Genomic DNA, 25,034 nt, shown 5'->3' on the forward strand with positions numbered 1-25,034 from the left:
TTCGGTATACGATAAAAGCAATTAAATTATTGTATCGACGCACGTCGCTGCGGGACATGGTAAATGGCCATGCATGAGACTCGCGAATTCATTTCATTGGGGTATCCTGGATAATGCTGATTGTAAGTACAATTTTTTTGTTCGACGTAAAACGTCGCTTCGATGTCGCCGTCGTCGTCGTCGTCGTTCTTGTCAACATATAACTCGAGTCAATTATCCCTGCACACTCGATAATTAAACGAACGTTTTAAAACGATACGCTTCCACCGGAAGCGAACGGGTACACATGTCACGGCACGCCCGAGAGGATCTGCGCCCGTTAACGAAAGTTAATACCCCCGGGGCATTGAATCCTCGTTACAACGCGGCGTCGAATTATCCTATCAAGCTGCTCTCCGGATTCGCTCTCGACGCTACCTCCATTTTTATTTTACGATCGTCCGATCGGCGAAATTATCACGGTCGTTGCGTCTCGTCGTATGCGCCGCCGCGCCGCCGGGACCGATTCAGCGAAATATCATCTCCGGCTCGGGCGTCAGCTTTCCTACTATCGCGCCCGGGATGAATTTATTTGACGGCGCTCTTATTGACAGCCATGAAACGGTCGACGCCGCGAAACGTAACGTGAGCCCTGCCAAGGGGGGTCGATCGGTCGTGTCTCTTACTACCGAGTGCGTTTCCTGCACCTGGCGCACACGACGTTTCCCTGGCCTCAATTTGCCTTCCGCTCTTTCTCTTCTTCCCTGGAAAAAAAAGATAAAACGAATTAACGTTTTTACGATAGTTTTTAACTAGTAGTAAGTGGCAGAATAATAGATAAATTATCGTCATGCTTCGTTCTCTCTTATATTAGTGACATATTTAAGATGAAATTTCTATATTAGGGACACGTCTCGTTCTTGCAATCAATCTTTTGTTTTTTACGTTTTTTCAATTTTCTAATTGTAGTAATAAATATCCATCATGCTTCTCTCGTGGTTTTATGGTCATTCCTTTGATATTCGGTCACCGACTCTGTCGGTTGTTGGCAGAGCCGGCAGGTGCGAATCTCTTAACGACAGAATTCGAGTCACGTTTCAGCAGGTGTGGGAGGGGTGGAAGAGACTTTTAACGACGCTCGTCCCATATTTCGCTCGTCGAGAACTGAGTAGTGGTGGACCTTATCAACAGAGCTGTGAGATTATTTTCGATAAAGGATTACGCCTTTAGATAGCGAAACGGTTCGGTTTGAAGTTTGGTAACGTCGAGAAGCGGACGAGAGATAAATCGCGCGTTGGAGAGCTATTTCCTCTTTTCGCGGCGCGTTTACGTGGCACCAGATAACAACGAGCGAAGCCGGACGCAACGCGCTCGTTGCTTGTGCCGCTTTTGTCTTAATTGCTGAGAACGTCGCCTTCAGTCAGCGAAATTCGCCAATTCCGGCACAATCGCGCATGAGAAAATCACGCACTATCAGCGGGTGGTAGAAAACCGCGGGAAATTTATTAAGTGAAAGTTATAAGCTACATCCCTGCATCTCGATCCGATTACGTTCCCTTTGCTGCTCCTCCCCCTCCGAATTTTCGCAGCAACGACTTGATAAAAAAAAAAAAAGGTAAAACCCTGATCATCTCGGATAGTCTGGAAGATTGGAACTTTTACTTCAGAAGGCGCGAGCGCGGGTATCACGCACTTCTTTTCGCTTTCCCGCAGACGTGCTCGGAGTGGGATATCAGTCTGCCTTTCAGTCTCCCGACTGCACCGGCATCTATTTCGGTTTGGTGACCGTAAGAGCGAACTCTTTTGTCACTCAGCGAGCTCGTCGCCGAGGAGGCGACATCCCTCGGACTGCACGTAACGCATATTAAAATTAACTGCGCGTAAAACACAATCCCTCGTGGTATGCCCCATTCAGAGCGGCGCAGCAGCGTCTTTGTGCCCTGCGTGAAAGATCTCGGATTCCTTGGCGCGAGTGCGTGTGTCGGCAAGCTGACTGAATAGTGTCCGGCAGCGCCAAGTGTCGCCGATAAATTAAGGACTCCTTGGACTTACACGATTCGAGTTGTCGGGGAGAAGGTAAGATGGAAAAAATTTTCAAAATTCTATAATGGCAAACGTTCTCCAAGCGGCTCGATGCGTCTCTCTCTTCATGAAGCGTTCATAAAACATGGTATGAAGCAATATATTCTTTTTTATGATGAAACATCAATCAACTAAAGATTATTATTAAGTAAATTATCACGTTGAATACAGAGATCGAGAATATCACTTTCTTCATTGGCATATTGACTTGCTTCAATTTTTTGGACCATAAGATTTGACATTATATTAAATTATAAAAGGATATTCTTTACTTTATTAAACAAAACTTTCAGCATCTATTTAATTTTTAAATATTAATTAAGAATTGAGTAGAATTTGTATTGCAATTAAATTAATTTGGTTTTAGTTAATTTTATAATTAATTAAATTAAGCAATCGCAGTATTATCACACCACATTTTGTATAGGTGGAAAATATTTTCGAAATGTTCTATATATCAGATAATTATTCGCGCATTATCGAGTTATTCAATAAATTCCCGTACAGATACAGATTGCCAAAAGGGCATTATGTCGTAATTGGCATTTGAATAATCTGCCTAACGGCAGAGTGAAGAGATGACGCCTGCGTTAACTGCAGTAACAATAACCGCGACACGGTTAATTATTAATGGCTTTATCCGTAGGACTCATGATCCACTTGCCCCGTTAAAACTTGCTTTCGCATTATCGTGCTGACGAGTTTCGGGCGATTACAAGCAAGTTAAGTTAATCGCGTGAGGCCGCGTGCGTTATCGCGTTAGCAGGTGTATAATCGCGAGAGTCCGGAAATTGCATTCCGCAGGTATACTAACACGCCCGACGATGACGAGAGAAGGACGATAATGATGAACGGAATCGAGAAAGCCTCTATATAACAATTACGCGCGAAATATTGCCGCGTCAATCATTCGTTACCTCCACGTGGCCATTACGCGCGCCGCTCGTGCTTTCATTCGGGAATTATGATTGATTATTCTCGCAATTAACGTAGGTAACGAGCTACGAAGACGAAATGTATACCGCGGTCGCGTTACACGATCTGTGGAATCCAGCTCGTAATTTGACGCCCCTCGCTATCCGATCATTTCACGTCAATTTCCAAACTATCGCTGTTGTATATCGGATTCAAAATTGTCGGATACGGAAATTTATGCTTTACATAAAAACAGGATATGAAAATTGCGAATCTGTTCGCGCTTCAAGCTTGCTTTTGCTACATTGATACTAGAGTTGATTCATTCTCACGCATCATGACATCATCGTAATATCGCGCGAAAATTACAGTAATACAGTGTAATCTAGCACTTGCAGTAATGCATTCCCTCACGTTTGTGGTTTCGCTCGTTTCTTTTAACAAAAAATTGTAGTTATGATGGCAATGCGCACGTTGCGCAGACGTACCATCGACGTTTTACTATCGCGTGTATTCGTATATTCTATAAAGAATAGATTTTACGATTACCTCCTACGAGTACTGGTAATGCAATGGTGATAATATATGAGACTTACTGACTTTTGTACAACGAAAATTCGCTCATAGTTGCAAACAACATAATATCAGATTTTATAACAATTTTATTATGCTAATGTTCATATATTATCGTCTATATTTAAATATATTATAAAATCTGAAAAATTTAATATTGCTAAGGAATTATTTTTAAGTAATAAAAATACAAAATAATTAATATTATTTGTGCTGAAAAACACGTTACAATTACTTTAACGAAAAGTAAAAATCGTGTTTAATAAACTACTTTGGACGGCCATTCTACGTTGTTAGCCACTACTCGACAGTTTCGTTTTTACGCGGTTTTAAACTATACGGATTTTAGTTGCGACGAATTTACATGACGAAGTAATGCCACCGCATAAAGTACACCTGTGCGAAAACGCGGAGAAAGAACACGAGGGAAAGCTTTAAAGTTCTCTTGTTTCGCGAAAGCACTTGGTTTAAGCAGCTTACGAATGCCACGTTTCTCTCTCTCTCTCCTCCCCTCTCTCTCTTTGATAACAGGATTGCAAATTCTCCAACTTTATAATATATAAAATCCTCGGTAATTTCAGCGTTGCCACTTCAAGGTTTTATTTTTCTGAACATAAAAATAAATACCGTCAAAAATTATGACACGCAAAATAGCAGAATCGCTATTGTTTTAACGGAATCGTTATCTTTTATCTGATATTTAATTCTGTTCTTGCTTTGAAAAGTTCCATTCTATACACGCGGGATTCGCCTTCGAAACTATGGCCGCAAACGGAACTTTACTGTAACTCGCTTAATCGAGCCACCGGCAATTAGTACACTCATTGAAATCGAATTGGAATCGAATTTAGTGGCGGAGCGAAACAAATGGGCTAATAAGCGAACAAGAATTTTCTTAGAGGTTGTAGCTTTTGCGACAATGCCCTTTTGTTCACCGAGAATAAAATTATCTTCCGACATATTATTAATTCCGTCGTATAGTTAAGTAAACTTGCACATTGACAGCATATAATTAATTATGGACACATGTTTGTTTATATAGAAACATTAATCCATTTATTTAACAAATCTCTAAAGAATATTTTTAAAAAATGACAAGTTGAAAATTTTAAAAGAATAGTAATATAATATTAAAAACATAAAAAAATATTAACACTTGGAATGACACAATTATTATACATGCTAAAAATTTAAAGAAAATGTGATGCAATTAGAATTGTTATATAAAATAATTTATTCGTGTTAAAGTTATTGACAAGATACATAATTGTTAGAACTAAACACAAAAGAGCCTGAATTATATTTCGGCTTGAATCGGCTTGAAATATTAAATGTAACCAGCTTAAAACTTTCTTGGTTCTTGTCGTATAACTTGGAATTATTTATGATTTCCGAGGAATTTTCTTCGCATTCGCGTAAAATACTCTTATCGCGTTACAGTTACATGTCTACCGCACATTCTCCATGCTCGCGCCCGCTTTTTCCCGCGTTTTTCTTACGCCGCAAAGTGTCGACAGTTATAAACTCTCCTAGCTAGAATACTCACTAGAAGAAACTTCGCCTAAGTCCTCTTCGTGTGGTATGTTCGGGAGTTCTTTATAATATAATATGCGCGTTTGGAAAGCGAACCTTGCTCGAGGATCGCCCTGGCAAGTGCCTGTGGTGAATGTGGATATTTTTTTTTTAATTTTTCCAACGGGAAAGACACGGGAAGCATCGAGGCAGAGCATGAACGATCGATCGATCGCGGTTTCGCACTATTCTCGTCCGCCGGTCGAAGTACTTTTAATATAAAAGACCAGGTAGTTACATGCAACGTCCGACAAAGAGGCATCGCGTGGGTCCTTTGACGTTTGCATTTTTTTTCACGTTTTCTTTTACGTGCATAGAATAGCGGCACGAGTCATGTTATACAGGAATTTTTAGAGGATTGATCTGCAGTCCATTCTAAGCCACATCAAAACTGTCGCATGGAAAAATTAAAAAGATTTATTATTAATTATATATAATTGTTTAAATTTGAAATAAGCAATGAAGCAAAAAATGATATTTTTTAAATTTTTTTTAGCTCACATTATAAGATATATAAAAAAATTTTATAATGTAAATTAATTATTAAAAAAATATTTTACTTCCGAAAATTATAAGATAAAAATTAATTATATTAGATTGAGTGAAAAATTCATTCTTTTTTTCTAATTAATATAAATACAAAAAAAATAGAACTAATTTATTTTTCGTCTTGATGTGAAAAGTGATATGTACTCACTCTTTGCGATCATCACGATTTGATTAATTAAAGATTAATAAAAGATTTTAAGTAATTTTCTAACAGAATTACTAAACGATTTGACGGATATTGATATTTATATTCTTTATTGACAATTATTTTAATTACTGCATTTTGCATTTGTTTAACTTTCGCAGGTATTGATTGATATCTAAATCATAAATTAAAAGTGAAAATTATAATAAGTGAAGGCACTAATCGGATGCGAGGATAATTTTATTTCTCAAACGTAAGAGAATTCTACGCATTTGTGTAACAAACAAAGTGTATAATATGACAGATCTTAATAAGCCTGCGGAGAGTATCTAATCTTTTCGAGATCAAAAAGAAAAAGAAGGGGAACGATCGTAATGTCATGACGACACTGCATGAAATATTCGAGTCCATTATGATGAAACATTTTTTTTCACATGTCAGGTTAAAAATTCCATTTGAAATAGAGTGAGGAGGATGAAACAGAGCAACAGAGTATCGCAGCATGACACAGGAAGCGCCGTGCGGGCAGGTAGTCGCAACTTCCGGTGTGGATAACGCCTAACAAAAGGGAGAGCCTTCCTTTGTTAAACGATACAGATACCGCTTTTGCGGTACACTAGTAACCAGATTTTTTTGATCACACAAGCTTCTTCCTACCAAGTGGAATATATTGATCTTTTTTTATCTTGTTAAAATATTATAAAATTTTGAAAGTTACATAACCGAGTAAAACGTTAATAGAAGGACTCTATAACACTTGTTCTTTCACATCGAGAAAGCTTTGTTTCTCCTCATTGTCAGCTGTCGAGTATGTCGTATTATCAACCCTCGTGTATGCCAATTGGAGTAGAAATGTGTCGCCAGCGGATATTTTTCCAAGTTTTCACCTTGCGATTTTATAAATAGGACATACAAATATAGAGCTTAAAAGGCGCGCGGCAAGGTTAATTTAACCCAATTAAATCCATTTAGCTAGCCGCGAAGTCTCAACGTATTAAACGTATACCGCACTTCACATATCACACTTTACATAATACACTTTATTACACTATATCGAAATTAATCATTCCAATAAACTGAAATTGCACGACAAAGCGAAAATGAAATTTTACTGGTTATATGTATATAATATTTATTTATTTATTCATTTATTTCTATGCTATGTATATATATAGCATAAAATAAAAATAAAAATAATTCAGTTTTATATTTCACATCTCCGTTGGCTTAGGCTCTTGTCATTTATGTCTGTCAAAATCTGACCTTTTCCACTGGCATTTTAGCACAGCGACAGTTTTTTCGCGAATATATCCATTATTCAATCACAATTTTCGTAGTCGATTCTCTTTCTATTTGCGTTAAATTTTCATGCGAAAATCGCTTACTCGGCACAGATGACCCATTTCGATCAACTCTAGGCGATTCGCTATTGTTCCCTGATTTTCTACTCCTCTCACTCCTGGGCGTAAATGCCGACAAATGGAAATGAGTGGAAATAAATGCGAGGAGGGTGGGAGAGGAAGGGCACGGCTTTGTATACGTCTCACGTAAGCGCGGGGGTGGTCGCGTCAAAGTTCCTGGGCGAGCTTCAAGTACTTTGGACGTTACGGCTATGAGTCTCTTTCTCTCTCTCTCTCTCTCTCTCTCTCTCTCTCTCCATCTCGTACGTGCCACTGTCTTTTTGCATCCGATGACGTAAAAATATCGCCGATAGAAACTTGGTGGTTCAATACCATTTTTCTTCCGGCTCTGCGAAGCGCACATATAGCACATACCTTACTGTATACCTACCGTCGCGGTACAGATCGTTGGAAACAGGTCGACCTAACGGATTCGTCGAATTTGTCGCGTGTCGCTGTTTTTGCGTCGAACCTCTTCTGAGAACGATCGAATCCCTCGTATCGCGTTCATCTCGAATTTTCTCGTAAAAGTAGCAAGTAGACGCGCGAAATGTAGTATCGGCATGCAAGCTCCGCATCTATCTTATTGCGAATTAAAACAGCAGTCAATTAAAAAGACGCTGCGATGCGAAGCGCCGCGGAGTAAATAAAATTATATCAAGGTCGAAAGAAAGCCTTCTTTTGTTTTTGTAGATCTGTATCTGGATCTGTATCTGCGTTTCTTGTTTTATTAGTTTTAATCGTCGAAGATTAAATGATTTCAATTAAATAGCTTATAATTACAAGCGAAAAGATTAATAAGCGAATAAAGGCGAATAATTACGTGTAATTTTTTTTATTAAATTTTAGAAAAGTAAGCGCTTCAATTTATCTTTAAAACTTCGACAGCCAGACAAAGAAGCGAATGACGTCAGCGCCGTTTTAAATTGCTCCAACGTGATGAGATAATTAGAAGATTAGATTACTCACTCGCGCTTACATTCATGAATTTTTATGAGTTTTCTTTGGCCGACCTACGGTTTAACATAATAAAGCTTGTTCAGGAGCCATGACTGATTCGACCTACATTTTGGTGGTATTACCGATTTTCACATTTCTTCAAGATCACTTACCAGGTCTTTGACTTGGGCGTGTGAGGTCATCGAAACATCTTGCGTTCAATAAGTAAAGACATCGAGACAGACGATAAACGTTGTTTCTTTTTCAGTCTCAATATGATGAATAATTTTGAAGCAAATATTTTATTATTAAATTTTTTAGGTATTTGCTATAAGTTACAATATTTGGTTCGACCAACTTTTTAAACAATGAAAAATATAAAATAGAAAAGCCATGAATAATTAAACAATTTTTTTTAAATATGTATATTGTTATTACTGTTTCTATTTATGGTTTCTATTACTGTTCTATATAATTATAAATATAATTATATATAATTATAAATATTATAACGTCTTTAAGTCAAATTATATCTCTTTTTCAATTATCATAAATAGAACCATCACTTTCGATTGCTTTCAATCGCTCCAATGCGAACAATCAGAAGTCTATGAAAGTTTGATTGTAATTAATTGTTTATATAAAATTGTACGCTACTGAAACTTAATTTCGCTTTGTGCGTGTGAGCTATTGAGAAGTCATAAAGTATATGTCACATGATAAATGATTCTGGATGTCCAACAAAGTTTGCGGTAAATGACGCAGAGTCGTCTCCAAACAGGAGATCAGCAAATACGGTGGGAAAGGCGGTGGAAGTTTGTTACAAACTTACTTACAGACGTACTACGTTGTTTATCATCTACTGTGCGACGGGAGATTAACTTCCGCAATAACAACGAGAAGTTTTCAGGAAGTTTGAGTGTTTAGTCCCGGGACAGGCGCCTACACGGACGCTCTTTCGCGTTTAATCGCGAGCTACATTCTGCAAACGTGTATAAAAGCAATTATTATTTGCAAGGAAGTAACCGTTTCTTTTAAATATGGTACTCGTTATTAGAATTATTAATATTACTTAAATATCATCTTATATAATAATCTTGAATATTATGTTTGATAAAATTAAAACTAACAGCGTTCTCTCCTTTTCTCTTTTTTTTCTTTTAAGAAGCTCGTATACATTCTGTTTGTTAATACGTTCTTCGTACTTTTAAGATGAGAAACAAGACTCGTTTTATTTAATTAAATTTCCTTTAATAGCAGACTTGTGTTTTACGATGTGAAACATTGTACCAAATCACTTCCTGCATCCTCCTTTTGTTCGACCACTATGTGATACACTGCGTGCTACGTGATTGAGTCCGTACGACCGAGATTTTATATATGACAATAAGCTAGGCTGGGTCGTTGACCTTTTGCTGCTACTATCTTTTCGATTCACGACCCCTGTAATCTTTAAAACATCGAGACGTGTCTTGTGTGATAAGTGAGAGACTTTGAAATAGGATATTATAAGAGAATATTGTAGACTTGAAAAGACACTACAAATCGCTTTAATAAACATTCAAGTTACATAAACGCAGATTTAAAAAAGATATGATTAATGAAGAGATTATTATGTATATTATTATATAAATTACTTTGACATAATATCTAAGGATTCCCTTGAAAAGTATGTGAGTAGAAAATTTTTGATGAAAAGGCACTTTCAAATAAATTACGTAGCTCTACGAGATGCAATTTAATTTTTGTCTTACCAAATTAGAAGGTAATGCCTTTTAGTTTAATGGAGGAATGGTGTGCAATAAATCTAATTGTGCGAACGTAAAAGGCACCGTGCAGGCGGTTCATTTACCAAATACAGATACGGTTATGCGAGCGAAAACGCTCTGCCATCGAACTATATTACACATCTCTCTTAATTGCGACGCGAGCATACGACTTCGTCGACACTACACTTTCCTCCAATTGTGTCGGCTGGCGTTTCTCGCATTACGAAACTGTGGTGTACAATTCTTGTGCAACTAGACGCTTGTTGCGGGCTGCTGCTGTCTAAAAGGAAGAGAGACATTTTTCTCCCGCAATAATATTCTACACAATAGCATTCTAATTAGTAGAAAGTAATATTTTTATGAACATAACACGATAGTTCCTCAATAAAAAGCATTTTCTCGATCTTAATTTGACGCGGAATTATTTTCAAAGGTGCTCGTATTTGTAGCTAAACAAACTGTTAACCTGCTATTACATGTAAGAAATATTGGAAGTTGCTTTTAAGAGATTAGATCAGAAGGTCAGAGTCGAACCGCGGCGGTAGCGATTCGGGCGCTTTTACCGCAATCGTGTAACTTAGAAACGGTGTTTTTCCAGTTTTAGTCGATAAAAATAGCTTCGTTCTCCACAAAACTCCGTGAGTGGAAATGAAATTTCTGGGAACGGTTTCTCGCAACCTCATGCAAGAATTTACGGCAGAAACTACTACTACTTCTTCTTCTTCGTCTTCTTCTTCTTCTTCTGGCGAGGAAAATATTTTTGAATTCCGTGTTGTTCGTTTCGCGCGTCGCCGCTCGTAAATCCGCCTCCACGGCGCCCGTGGAGGATATAAATCGCGATCGTAATTTTCGAAAGGCAGGAAAAAGCTCTCGGCCCTTACCCGGTCAACGGTAAGTTCGGGCGCAGACTGCGGTAAATCACGCTCACGACGGCGCAAGCGGCGGCGGCGGGCGGCGCGCGGCCGAGTTTTCCCCGGAAGTGTGCCGTATGCCGGGGGCACTCGGAGCGCGATTATGTAAAAGAATTCGTTTCGCGGCGCGCTATGTCAAGACGATCTTGGCCGCCGCCGTTAGATACATCACGGCGAGAAGGAATGTATCGGAGAAACGTTCCTTTCGCGCGCACGTGCGAGAACGGAAGCGAGGCCGAGCGCGAATCAATTTCTTCCAGATTCAGCGGGCAGTCGCATGGCACGTGTTTCTTCATCGTTGTAAATCTCAGATTCCTCGGTCGATCAGCTGTGGGTTTCCGCAATTTTGTACTTGCCCTTTTTCCCCTCAAATACGTGACGTTGATTTTGGTGACAATATTTTTTTGGAGTTGTATCGCGCAAATGTAAATTAACTCAAGAAATTTAAAATTTTTGTTTGTATTCATGAGACAAGATTCTGGATATATAATTTATTTAATGATGGGTTAGTTTGCTCTTATATAAAAAATTAATTACTTATCTATTGTATAATACATCATTATATGTGTTAATTTCTAATCTAAACTAAAAGAAGTTTTGGACTGCATTTATGAATATTTAATATATAGTAATAATACTATATAATGTATCATATGTAATATATATCTAGAATCTCGATGGATCCAGAATATAAAAGATTATTATACGCATTGATCACCACGGAAACGACTGATGGCTCGAGTTTTATTGCTTTGTCTGTGCCCCGGCAATCTGCGACAATTCCCACATGCCGTATGCCATAGTTTCGCAGACGTGGTCGTGCGGGGTTGAATTCACGCGGGCGCCGTACAATAGCGAAGTGCATTTCGAGGAACTGTTCCGGTCATAAACGTTATTGCTTTGGAGAATAGAGTTTCCTCGGCCTTTATCGAAAGAGAGCACCGGGAAAATCGTTCAAATTCGTCCCCTTCTTTCGCGTGCGTACATGATTGAACAGAAACGTTTCGATAGTATTCGTGAAGAAATATTTCTCTAGCTTCGTATGTGTGTATCTTTGTATGTATAGTCTTTTTAACAATTTGCATTCGCAAGTTGTTGACTCGCCTTGACTTTCCAGTGGATTCAGCCATTTACGACGGCGAATTTAATTGAATGAATTCATCGCTGTAGACTCAATTTAGGCGGACTAACCACGCCGAAAGTTTCTCAAGCATCCGCTTCAACGCCGTTCTCGAATGCTATGTATAATTCTCGTTTACTTTCAGTAAACGTTTCTGTCATAATATTTTTCTTCCCAGCTGCTGCGAATTGAAAGTCCATTTTGTAAAAAGTTAAAAATATACCGTCATGAAACACGAAGCGTCGATCTAATCAGAATTTTTCACACTATTTTCCAATTATTAACGCTTAAGTAATTTGTTTTAAAAGGGCATTAAAGAGCATCGTTCTTGATCGCGTATTATTTAAAATTATTCAAATAAATGAAATTGATTTTTAAATTTTAGGAATTATAAGTACATGAAATCTATGTAAAAAATCAATTTATTATGTAACTGTAAACAATTGTAAACAATTTCTAAATATGTTTTAATTATAGCTTACAATATAATTTTATTTCGTCTTTGGTTTATTTATGCGAAAAGTTTTAGTACATTTATTATAAAAATAAAATTATTATGTATATATGCATGAAAATGTAAGAATATAAATTGAAATTACGTTATCAGAAAATACGAAAGAAAAATATAATAAGGAGGAAAATATATATATAGAAACTCTAACATTGATAACATTTTATTATCAAGCTTGATTTTAAAACGCATAAGATTTATAAATATAAAATTGACATTTTTGAATGTAAATAATCTTAATGTAACTTTTGATCTCCAAAATATATTGGAAGACGATTTCATGCGTGTAAACGCGTCGTTTATCGGATAGATTCGAAAGTCACGAAGCGTACGGCTCTCATTCGCAATTACATCGCGACCGTTAGCCTATAAGCACTTTGCTGCAAAGCTCGAGAGCTTGCCAAGAAATTCTTGAAATATTCCAACTAGACTTTGATCGACGGAGGCGAAACGAAAGGAAGTGCGAGCGACGAAAAATCTAATGCTTCGTAAATTTTACATGCGCAAAGTTTTTACGCTTATACGTATCATATTTATCCGTTACGGCTTTCACGGATCGTTATCGTTTCCGTGAGTTTACGGATGTATAAAGCGCTATCGCATTCTTTCGTCGGGCGTTCTATCCGCCGTTTTATCGTCGAAACTTCAGCGGTTTGTCGGATCGTTTTTTTTTTCTTACAACTTGTATTAACGAGCAGGAGAGAAAGATTCCTAGAAAGTCGATCAATAGGATCGACGTAATCTAACTAAACAAGCTAGGATATGATAAAGTCCGGTGAACTTCACGCTGATGATAAGACCGGATTCGGGCTATTCGAGGTTGCTTCGAGAATTCTTGCCGCGCGAAAGGTTGCCGCGCAACGGCGGTGAAGCGTTCACGTCGACGTTTCGTTAGAGATATAGAAGCTTAAAATAGAGAATATCCGAGACGTGCTGACCAGCGAGGGGCTTTTGAGGGGCAACCAAAGAGACGAAACCGAAAAGATATCGCGAACGTTCACCCTTCGAACGAAGTGCGAAGAAATAATATTCGCGATGTTAAATCAGTTTTTGCACGTATCATTTTGTCGTTGAATTTTTATTAGAATATTTTCATTTTTTGAGAGAATTGCAAAAAATATTTACGTATATAAAATGAAGAGGTTTCTGAATGCACAGATTTGCTATAACATTTTCGATAATTCTAAAAACAGTAATTTAATACCACGAATAGATGTTAATATTTTATAATATAATATGCATTAGAGAAATAATTAAATATATAATAATTAAAAAAGATATTTCAATGGATTATACTAAGTATTTTGGCAATTAATCACCAAATTGACACTAATACATATTGATATTAACACATTAAATCATGACATTAGTATTGTTGCGTAAGAAAATTGAGATGGTCATTATCGCGTTTTATGTTTTGCTCGTTAACACGATATTACATTGTTACACTCGGATATAAAATCGCGGATTGGCGCAACCTTGTTTACGATATTGCAGCGGCTTTACGACGGCTCGCTGCTACCAAAAAGGCAGATGTGAGATATCTATACGCGAGGATTCCGTCGCGATAAAACTGTCGATTACCGTAAGACGGACTATAAAATCGTGGCTCATATCGGGGAGCGTTATTCGCGGTTGTTCCGTGAAAGAAATATTCGTCTCCAACGCGAGATCGTAAAATATAATGATCTCGGCCGCAAGCAATCCTTGACAGTTTATTCACTGACGCAGACACAGATACACACAGATCGCTCTCGTCACTTTTGCCATATCTCTCCGCGTAAAATGCAACAGAACCTGTTTCGATCCGTCATTCGTTCGACGTATCGTGACTTGTCCGTAAATATCGCTCTAACGAGAAATAAAAACGACCTAACTGTTTCGTTCGTAACGTGAGACACGATTAGAGACAAAATCAAGCTTAGGTGTATTATAGATAACGTGATAATATATCGGAGTTTTATCTCGCGACCAGCGTAGTATACGTCCTCAGTCGCATATGATTATGACGTAGAAATAAAGTGTGTTTGTGGATCATATTTTTCTTCTAATTAACTCGTCAAAATATTTTCATTGCGAGTCCATCGAAACTTTAACGACGCCGCACCTCTCGTAAACAATAGCTGTAATTAACTCGTTGCATTCCTAGTAATTAAATTCAATTTCCGAGAACGCATACCGATAATTGATTACGAACACCGATAATTTGCCTAACATTTTTTAATCTCATTTTTTAATCCTCTTATATGCTATTAAATTATGCAAATTTACGAATAAGTAAATAACTGTACCGCTTGTTTATATTATTTTTCTTTGGTTTCCTTATTAGATTCTACAAGTTTAAATAAAATTTGATTACTCACGTGATATTAATTTTCTTCAATGTCATGTGAGAAGTTGTCATAACTTGCTTCTCAGTTGCACTTGCCATCTCTGAATACGGAAAGCGACCTTTAATTTCGAGGATATAACTGCACTTCCGCGGCGCCGTAAATCGTCGTATGCGTGCGCGATTAGTGCAATTAGCTCTCACGTCGATCCGCTCTGAATTAACCGGGGCCAACGAACGCGGACAGGCGCGCGTTAATTAGTCCCATGAAATTTATTCCGCGGCCCGCGGCTTCGTTGTTCCAACAATGAAATCTATCGACGAAAACGAAAGCTCAAGCCCGCGACGGGCACTCGCACGAAACTCCGGCGTTATTTACGGAGACAGATAATCGCGCGGCCTGTTCGTAATTGACGTACCTCGGCCGAAGTCCGTAAATCTCTCGGTATCCCCGATTAAATAGCGTTTGCAGTGTTCTAATGAGCCACGCTAATGATCATTATGCGAACAACGACGAGATAATTAATGAGCTTTTTACAAATTGTGCGAACACGTGTTTTTGCGATTATTAATATAATGTAAGACAAGAGAATATAATATAATATAAGACATTATTATGGCATTTTTTTTATTATTAATGCTTTTCTTGCATTTAAATTTTAAATATTTATTAATGTGTTTTAATATATTTTATATAAAATCTAAATAATTTATATATTAATATAATTTTTTAATAATATTTCATACTATCAAAATAGAGACTTATATATGAAAGGGTAATATATCATTTATCGCTTAGAGGAGTTCAGTTATTGATTTCACAGACAGTTGTATTTAATCTAGAAAGGAAGGAAATATTCTTTCAACGGTTTGTTTGGTCCGGTTAATATATCGTAAATTAGGCATGCATTTTTCTTCGCGATTATGACTTTCTCGAGTTATTCGTGCGATGCTGTCCATTATTATTACTACGGTGTTTTTAAGCCATCGCGTCTGATTAATATTTAATTCACCATGGACGCGCGGATTAACTCCGCGAAATGAAGCATCGCCGATTCGTTCTCTAGACGTTTCGCTTCCCCACGGCGCCGCGTGCAACGCCGTATGGTCGCGCCTCGGAAACTATAGTATTTACGATCAACAGGTGGTTATAACGAATATCATATTCGCAACGTAATATCGGCCCCCCCTCTAATCGCAAGATCCTACACGCTTCACGGTCAATGTTGTGAAAACCGAGTAACTCGCGCGATAAATTTGCGGATTCACGGATCTTCGGAATCTTGCGCTTCCTCATCGTCGTTGGGATTTCGATCGCGGAAGAGCAAAAAAAAGTTAGAAACGCCAGTGCGCTTGCGTTAAACGAATGTATCGAATTGCCTCTACACGACCACGCGAAATATAGACATTATGCGAACGAGGGTTCCACCTTCACGACTTAATCACGCGATCGTCACGATCTTAATTACATTCAGGCCCTGCTTCGTTACTTGTAGCATTCTTGAATACATTAATTGAGATATATTGAGGGAGAATTGACGCGCGTGCACGTGATTGAATGAAAATATTTGTTAAAGAAACAATGTTTAACTAAATAAAAAGATGGATAGATAAAAGCAACATTATGTATGCATTATACGTTGTATATAAATTCCCAATTTCTCGATCAAATTCTCATAGCAATAAAGTAGGTACAAAGAACTGAGACGTTCTGATGACATTCAATGATGATGTTCTCGCAATAACTAGACTCCCCCTCGTCAATCTTCTCATTTAATCGATCTCGCATGCATCTTGTCGATTATACTTGATGATAGATTAAGAGTTCATTGCGCAAACTGCCTGATCGCGCGTTTGGGGCGGAACGTCTCTCGAGAATGCGATTCTCATTTACATCGGCGGCATTCGATCGAAATTAAAATACCGCTCTGCCTTTCCACGTACACATACATATTTTTAATTACATGCCCATGCTGTCCTACTTAAAAACCACACCCACATATGCTCGCACACATTTATTTACCTACGCGCTATAAATTATGCATCGACCAATCGCGCACGTTAACGCTTGCAAAATAATCGATAAATCTGCGTATCGAGGATTCTAATTGTATTCCTAATTAGTAGTTTCTCATTTTCTTAATTGAACTACGTACGAATTGTATAAATCAATCGAGATTCGTACGATGGAAATCCGATATTTATATGAATGTATTTAAAATATTCACATGACTGTATTAAAATTAATAAAATTTTACAAATATTGTGTTATAAAAGAGATAGAAGTTTAATTTATAAAAGATATAGTGATTTTAAACAAATTTAATGAAAAAAAGTTTTTCATCTAAAAAAAATACTTTTAAGAGATCTCACATTCAAATGAGTATCTGTTTGAATCTGTTCATCTTATATATAATTGAAAAATTTCAAATCCTATAGAATGACATCAGTTATATAGCCCCGAGATATTAATATTGCTTGCGAAAAAAAACCACGCTTACGTAATGCGGATATTCGCGGTTAGGAGTGAACAAGTTGAAGTCATCGCATGTGTCTATCGCAAGTAACTTAAATTCATACCCATAAATTGTGACATGACACGAATCCGACAGGTGCCTATAACTTACGGCAGCTATCTATACGTCATGCGAGGCACGAGTTAACAAAAAAAAAATAGAGGACCATTAGCCGCATTTGGGCACACATCGACTTAACTGGAGGCAACTTTCGTCAATCCACAATTCTGCAGTTGCGCAATAGCATTATGCTAGACGGATTGCGAATTACGTGCGAATATATATGTGATTTATACGTCGTCACGTTGGCCGGAGTTATTTTCCGGGAGCGCGCGCGATACAGGAAAGAAAAAAATTTCATTTCTCGCATCACCGTACTCGGCGAACGAAAATATTCCGGCTGGCGTGGTGCGGACTAGGCAGGCATATTTTTCAAGTTGATTAATATCACGAGAGAGAAAGGGGAAAGGGGGAGAAGGAGATTACGTCTGGTGAACAAATAGTCCCTTCGTTGCGAGATTCTCGAGAACGAAACGGGAACGAAACAAATAACCTGCGATGCCGGCGAAATTGATGATCGTGAACAACCGATCGCCTCGGTTGTCGTCCCGTCAATTTCGTCAGATTTTCCCCGAACGTGGATCATGGGTCGCAACATTTCGTTATCTTGGAGAACGTCTGTCACGGTGATGTATCGACCTACGTGGTATCGGCGACGAACCGTTGGATTTTCTTTCCAGGTGAACTAGAGCGAAGCGAGGAGAAGCGTGTATACACATAGAGGGAACAGATTGCCCGCGACCTACACCCTCGCGTACGACGCACGCGTGATATCGCACGCGTGATGTGCGCGCGCATTAGCGGTTAATTGGTGCTTAATTATCCGGTTCCCGTTATTAATCGCGGCTCGAGTCGCTATAAGAGGAAAAAAAAACATGACGCGATCCCGTTCACCTTATTCCGGCTCCACTTGAACTTAAGAGGAACCACTGCATCGTCACAACGACGCCGAGCGCACGCGTTCGTCAAGGATGCAGAGCGTATCGACGGAGGGTGCCTCACCCGGCGGTCGCCGGCTGTCACGCAGTTTTCACTCCTGCCTTCGCGGAGCCGACCAGGACGACCTTGAATCAGGTATCTAAAATACGGAGTTGCATGCAGCACAATTTCGCCGTAAGCGAAATCACGAGTAAATATAATATGCTATAATTGCCGATATGCTGTAATTGCGAGGTCGTTATGTTACTGAAGAGGGTATCTCATTATCAGTCAGATGTAGTGGCAGGTGTTTATATCGATGTTTTAAGTAACGATAATAGCGGTCTGTCTTCATGACCGTGTCGATTTTTTTATACCGTGAAATTGAAATATCACGAAAGGCGAACGTTCGAAAGCACTTACTTCGATTCTTTTTATGGGCGCCGAACGATCTCGGGTGCGTAGGATAATGACGTATACACGATTAATAAATGTATACGTAGGTGAGCCCTACGCAATATCGCGTGCCTACGCTCGTTAAAGTCGCACTTGCCTTTTCCAACGCCTCGTGATACGTGAAAGACGCGCCTGGAATTACGGAATAATTGCCGGACAATTTTAATTGCTTGGACCGTCAGCCTCAGAGTTTTCTCAGTCAATTCTACATCGTTGAATTAAATCTTTCGATTAAATCGTTCGATTATTTCCCACGTTTAGCTTTCGAGGAAAATTTTTCCTCGAAGAAAAAGTAATGTATTTTAATTATTTATTTAAGATTTTCGAATGAATTTGTCTTTTTTACTCAGGCAATTCTAGCATACGAACAAAAACACAGTTAAAAGTATTTTAACTTAATTACCTTACCTACGCACATATTATATTTTCTTTTTTAAAAAAATATTTTTTAATTATACAAATTTAATTATTTAACTAAATATATTTAGATAATTTTTAATCATATAAATATATTTTTCTTTTTCGCGCAAGTAGACGAATATTTTAAAATACTTTTATGGAAATCTGAAGCGTTGTGGACGCTGGAAGACTGCAGACTGTTTTGGGGACAACGATTACCAGACCTATGACGGTTATCGCATCTGTTCCCGCGTCATAAAAGTCGCGGAACGGAAATACGCATACCGCGATTGATACTAAACAGATGACACGCATACTCGCGCCCGTGAGCTCACCCATGTGACAGGGCTATTCACGAGAGTGGCACACTCGTATTGATACTCACGATCACGATCGCACACCACACGTCGGCGGTCGGCGACGAGTAAGCGTAAGCGAGGGAGAGACCACGTTAATATTTACTTTCATACGCAGCCTCCGTTCGCGGCAGTCCATTCCCGTCTGTATCGTGTTCACTGTCTCGAACCGGCTGAGAGGACTCACGGTGAGTCGATGTCTCGGATCCCCTTGACGCGATACTTCGATCGACGGCGATCGAAGAAATTCGCCGCGGAGTGTGAGACGAATAAATTATTTGTGAATACGTGAAGAGTGAATAAAGCGGCACTATAATTTCTCGCGTCGTTCGCTTCTACCGCAAGTGTTGCAGAAATGTTTTTGATGTTTTGAGATAATTCATCAGAGATTGTTATACATTCGGAGCACTCGTCGATAAAAGTGATTGATCTACCCGAGTTGGATAAATGGCTGTTTCCGTCGTCGACTCTTGAGAACGAAATTGTCGAATTGTCGAAAAGACGATAAGTTATATCTTCTTTATTGATCTATTCATGCCTTACATATAATTGACGATTCAGATATCAAGAGGATTGAAGAAAATTCTGATTCTGTGCCATCGTCAGATATCAGATTTATATTTTTTACGATAATTTTCGTTATGTTATAATTTTTGATAAAATATCAAAAATATTATATCTACTAAAAGAGTTACGTAAGAGAAAATTTTCCTTTACGAGGCAATTGACGTCTTAGAGTGCGTAAAAAATTATGCTATTTCTTTTTCCATTTGTAACGAACGCGTTACAGCGAAATTTGATCACGGCTAGAAGCTGATAACGGTATATTCGATACGTATCTGATATATAACGACGCCTAAACTGGGACGACAGTGACAACTTGCCGAGGATACGAGCGACTGACTGTCAATCAGGATATTATACATGCTTCAGTGCAGATTAAGTGATTCATATTAACGGCATGGACTATGATAGTGTTCTCCTAATTCGTGAGCGTTTACGACGCCGTATTCTCGCAATTTCTAATAGGATATGCGCCAAGGTGCCTTACTTGCCGCAAATTGTTTCGCCGCCGGGTCATTACAATATATAGCAGACGTCACGTCATACGGCATAATGGCCGATGAATTGCAAAATAGCCGAACGCTTCACCACGTTTGCTCATCGGCGATGCTATCGATCTCGGGCGAACAGGAAGACTTTCTATGAAATCCGTTATTACCATAAGGATCGTAGCCGACGTCAGCGCGATCGTTAATGTCAAGAAAGATATTTCCCGCCGACGAGAATTGATAGAAAATCGAGAGACCGCAAGGCGAAAGTTTCTCGTACGTCGTCATGTAATTTACGTCCTCAACCCTATCGGAAATTGCGAAAAATTACGGAACATTACTGTGGTATTCTTCTAAACTGCGACAAGAAGTCATCGATATTTTTCCCTGACGTAATCGCGATGCTTCACGAAACAACAATGAAGATGATCCATCGCAAGCAATATTTAAGTAGCGTTGAATGACGCGAGAACGAATGTAGACACTCTTCAGCCGCGTGCGATTCTTAGATAGATGACCTAATAATCGTTCAAGGACAACTCGACGTGTTGCAAGATAATCTACATCGTCGACATGAGGATCCGCTACGTGCCACAGGATATCGGGAACTGCCATAGACGTATGATACTCTTATTTTTAATTATGCGATTATTAGGAAAAGTAATTCTTTTTTAAATCATAATTTATCTTCGAGTTTGATACACTGAGTATTTTGCAAATTACATTCTATTATATCTTTGTGCTCATAAAAACTAACAATTTTATAAATACAAGGATGTAATAGAATGTAATTTACAAAATATATAATGTAATAAACTCGAGGAAAATAAATTACAATTTAAATTAAACAGATTTTATGAGCGCAAGGGTATAATAGGATGTAATTTGTAAATATTTAATGTTTAACTGCAAATATATAATTAGTTATTAATAATGCAAATATGCATATGCAAAATAGTATCTCGAGCTATTGTATTATGATACATATTATCAATGTATGATTACATACTGCAATGAAATTGAAAAGTATAAGCTGTTTATAAATTATTCTCACGGTTTTGTCGATAACATACATTAATTTTGCCAATAATTTTTTTCCTATATTTTTTTAATGGATATTAAACAATAGCTTTTACATTTTGTATATCCAATTTTAGAAATTCCCTAATCAAAAGTTCCATTCAACATTTATACACATCGTATCGTATGTAATAAATCACCGAAAGATTTCTCGCATGTGCTCGTACGTCTTACGAGTCGCTTTCTGTCAAAAATTATTCATAGTCCAAAGGCAATCGCTTACAATTGATTTACATAGACGCGACTTCTAACTCGCGTTCCGCTAGGACTATAAAGCTAGCTCACGCAACCGTGAAGGCTGCTAACTTATTTGACCGTACATAGTTACATCTGTTACCTGCAGACGCAAGAATAACATATAAAGCGTTATATTTTTTAACTTTAACAAATAGAACAGGCAATCAGAGTCACAACGCGGTAATTATATTTTCGAGAAATTAAATTAACCACGCACCAATTATCGCGTTGTGACTCTGATTGCCTGTTCTATTTGTTAATGTTTTAAATCTAAGAGTTTTATACATTATTGAGCTCTTTAACTTTATTTTCAATTTTGATTTGTAATCTTTTTATATTTTTCATCGAGTTCTCGCCTCAATTTTCATATTTCTCTACCCTTCATTTCTTTCGTACGTCACCAGTCTCTACGTTGGCTCGGGCAATCCGATGTTTGTCTGTTTCCGAGTCGAACGTCACGGAGGAAAAAGATGACCCGTTACACGCGCGATATGTATGTTTTGCGCGGTACCTCTTCTGGAGTATCGAACTCGATTCTCGTGCGTCGTCGTCTTTCTCAGATCGTAGCCGATAGAAACGCCTTAAATGTACGCTTAATCTCCGTGAAACTCGTATCGAAACGTCGCTTCCGTCGATTAACGTTCAAGTAAAATGAAGTCGAATCTTCCGCGATTAGCAAATGCGATTTAATCGTTATCACTCTGGTACAAATCGAGGAAAATCAACGTGCGTGCATGTACGTGTTAAAATAAAAAAAAATATATACATCCCGTTATTCCGCGCCGCGCAACATTTGTGGTGGAAATCCCGTTAATTTTCTCTCTGTCGGCTAATTTACATCGCGGATTATTTCTTTCTTGTTGAATGTCAGTATTATTTTGTTTCATTCGCCAGATTTTATGTGCAAAAAGTCAGGATAACGCATTTTGATCCATGTATACCATGTGTTATTTTCAAAGCTGCATCCCGCGCCGGTATATCCATTAAAAATATTATTGTATTAACGAAAATATTCGCTGTGTTCGATAAATGAGGGGGGGGGGGGGGAAGGGCATAAAGTGAAGTACAAAAGTACACGCATTTAAATTAATCATAATTCCGCCTCTGTGCTGTTGCATTAAAATTTAAATGACAAAACCAAGGGAGTGCTCTCCCAACGTATATGCATACATAACGTAATTATACGATTTCCGAGATGTAGCGCACTGTCAAGCACTATTAAAATATAATTCCTACAAAAATGTTGCCTCACGAAACCGCGCGTGTATTTTACGAAAAAATAAATTAAATAGTGGATTTTTATAATAGGCATCATTTGCAAGCATTTTCCGCACTGCTTGTTTCATTTTTATTACAACTTTACAACTAGATTGCGGCAAAAATGACATAATTAGAATAAATCAAATAAAAGGATATTTTTCATATTGGCTTTGAAATTCTTTTCCGAGAAAATTAAATTTTTAATTGAAAAATATTCTTTTACAAACAGTGTTTGTTATTAGCAATATACATTTACATATCAGTTAGATCGAACCAAATTTTTTATCAATTAGTAATAAAATAATATTCCCGGTTTAATATCATTTTTCGAATAAACAATTAATCTTTATCTTAGATGACGCTAACAAATTTACCAAACGAAGCGTGAAATACGCTATAATACAAGTTTTTTATTTAACGAAATTAATTTGAGATACAGGGAATGGAATATTCGACATATTTTTATTTCGTAGTGCGATAAAATTTCATGATAGCAAAACTAACTGTTGCACAGCTTTGAAACTCGTATCGAAACGTCGCTTCCGTCGATTAACGTCATTCAAGTAAGTGAAGTCGCATCTTCCGGGATTAGCAAATGCAATTTAATCACTCTGCAAATCGAGAAAAATCAATGTACGTGTATAATACACGTGTTAAAATAAAATGATGTTTGTTTCTATGTATGGCGCACGCAGACCATCGCGCGTTGAGTTGTTATTCGCGCGGCAAGTCTCGAGCCGAGCATGCAGGTAACGGCGCGGGCCGCGTTCCGCGTGTCATCGCATTATCTCTGGGAGCACGGTTGCGACAAGTGTATTAGAAAATGCAAAATTCTACTTCATATCGTATTTCACGATTATGCAGTAAGTGATTATTAGCTTACGCTAGTTAAGTTTCAATAATTAATGAATTTGAGATTTGATGATCCATATATGCTTTATTTTATAAGAAGTTGATTGGAAAATTGGCTGTTTGAGTAAAAGGAATATGAAATAGAATTGCTGTAACCCGTTTCAGGAACAATAAGACAGATACATAATAAGATACATAAGACTTTAATAAATGCATCGAAGCGACGACTGCTTATCGAAGTAGTTATTCCGCGTGATTTATTCGTCTGGAACAGGAATCGAAATGATGAAGAGTGGAAATTATAAGTTGGTTGTTTCGTGATAGTCACGGGCAATAAAAATATCTCTTTAGCGACATTTGGATTTGAATTCATTTCATGTCACGCTTGCAACTTTTGGCTTAGGTGTAATTTGTTTATCGTTTTAAGATTGAAGACGAAGTAATATACGAATACGCCGGATTGAGAAATTCGAATAGTGAGAAACCGTGTTATACCGATCACATATTGATTAATTTGACACGGAATATTTAGCGAACATTTATTTTAAAAATTACATTAAATATTTCGTGATAAGCGTGACTGGCTGATGCGCAAACTTGGTGTTTGTATAGTAAGGTAAGGCCGTTGCATGCCGTATAGTCATTCACGTGGTGAGACTCGAACGAGGTAACGGCGCGTGTCGCTCTGTGTGTCGTTGTATTATCCCTCGAAATGTAGTTGTGACAAGTGCTCGGAAATATCAAACGCAATTATTTTCTACGAATACTATTATCAAAATTAATTAACGCAACTAATTACCTTTCATGATTAATGATTATATACATGTAATAGCTAGTTATCAAAGAAAGTACATATTAACGAGCAAAATTTAAATCAGTAAAACACGATCACTATGAAAATTATATTGTGTGTGTGTGCGTACACATTATTTAGAAAAATTATAGAGAACATTGTGCGAAGTATACAAACTCTGATCAAACCGTGACGTTATATAAGAGACGATTGTCGCTATAATTACTTAATAATTAGTCGTTAGAACGAACACAATGCTCT

General features: G+C 37.8%; 2 protein-coding genes across 6 annotated transcripts in view; both read left to right on the forward strand.

Annotated features, from left to right (window-relative positions):
* LOC105455758 (disabled homolog 2-interacting protein) overlaps positions 1 to 25,034 on the forward strand; it is a 290,985-nt gene that overhangs the window by 176,442 nt on the left and 89,509 nt on the right. For 3 of the 5 annotated variants that reach the window (XM_011699318.1, XM_011699319.1, XM_011699320.1), the window contains exons 2-3: positions 1,895 to 2,055; positions 18,051 to 18,444. The exons of the other annotated variants lie outside the window; for them this stretch is intronic. In XM_011699318.1, coding sequence (XP_011697620.1) covers positions 18,342 to 18,444 — 103 coding nt within the window. In that variant the 5' untranslated portion in view covers positions 1,895 to 2,055; positions 18,051 to 18,341. The remainder of the gene's footprint in view (positions 1 to 1,894; positions 2,056 to 18,050; positions 18,445 to 25,034) is intronic. 5 annotated transcript variants of the gene reach the window in all.
* LOC105455756 overlaps positions 19,591 to 25,034 on the forward strand; it is a 52,244-nt gene continuing 46,800 nt past the window's right edge. The window contains exon 1 of the mRNA XM_011699313.1: positions 19,591 to 21,170. Within this exon, the coding sequence (XP_011697615.1) occupies positions 21,125 to 21,170 (46 nt within the window). The 5' untranslated portion in view covers positions 19,591 to 21,124. The remainder of the gene's footprint in view (positions 21,171 to 25,034) is intronic.

Source organism: Wasmannia auropunctata, unplaced genomic scaffold (assembly GCF_000956235.1).
Source record: "Wasmannia auropunctata unplaced genomic scaffold, wasmannia.A_1.0 LD335844.1, whole genome shotgun sequence".
In the NCBI taxonomy this organism is placed as follows: domain Eukaryota; kingdom Metazoa; phylum Arthropoda; class Insecta; order Hymenoptera; family Formicidae; genus Wasmannia; species Wasmannia auropunctata.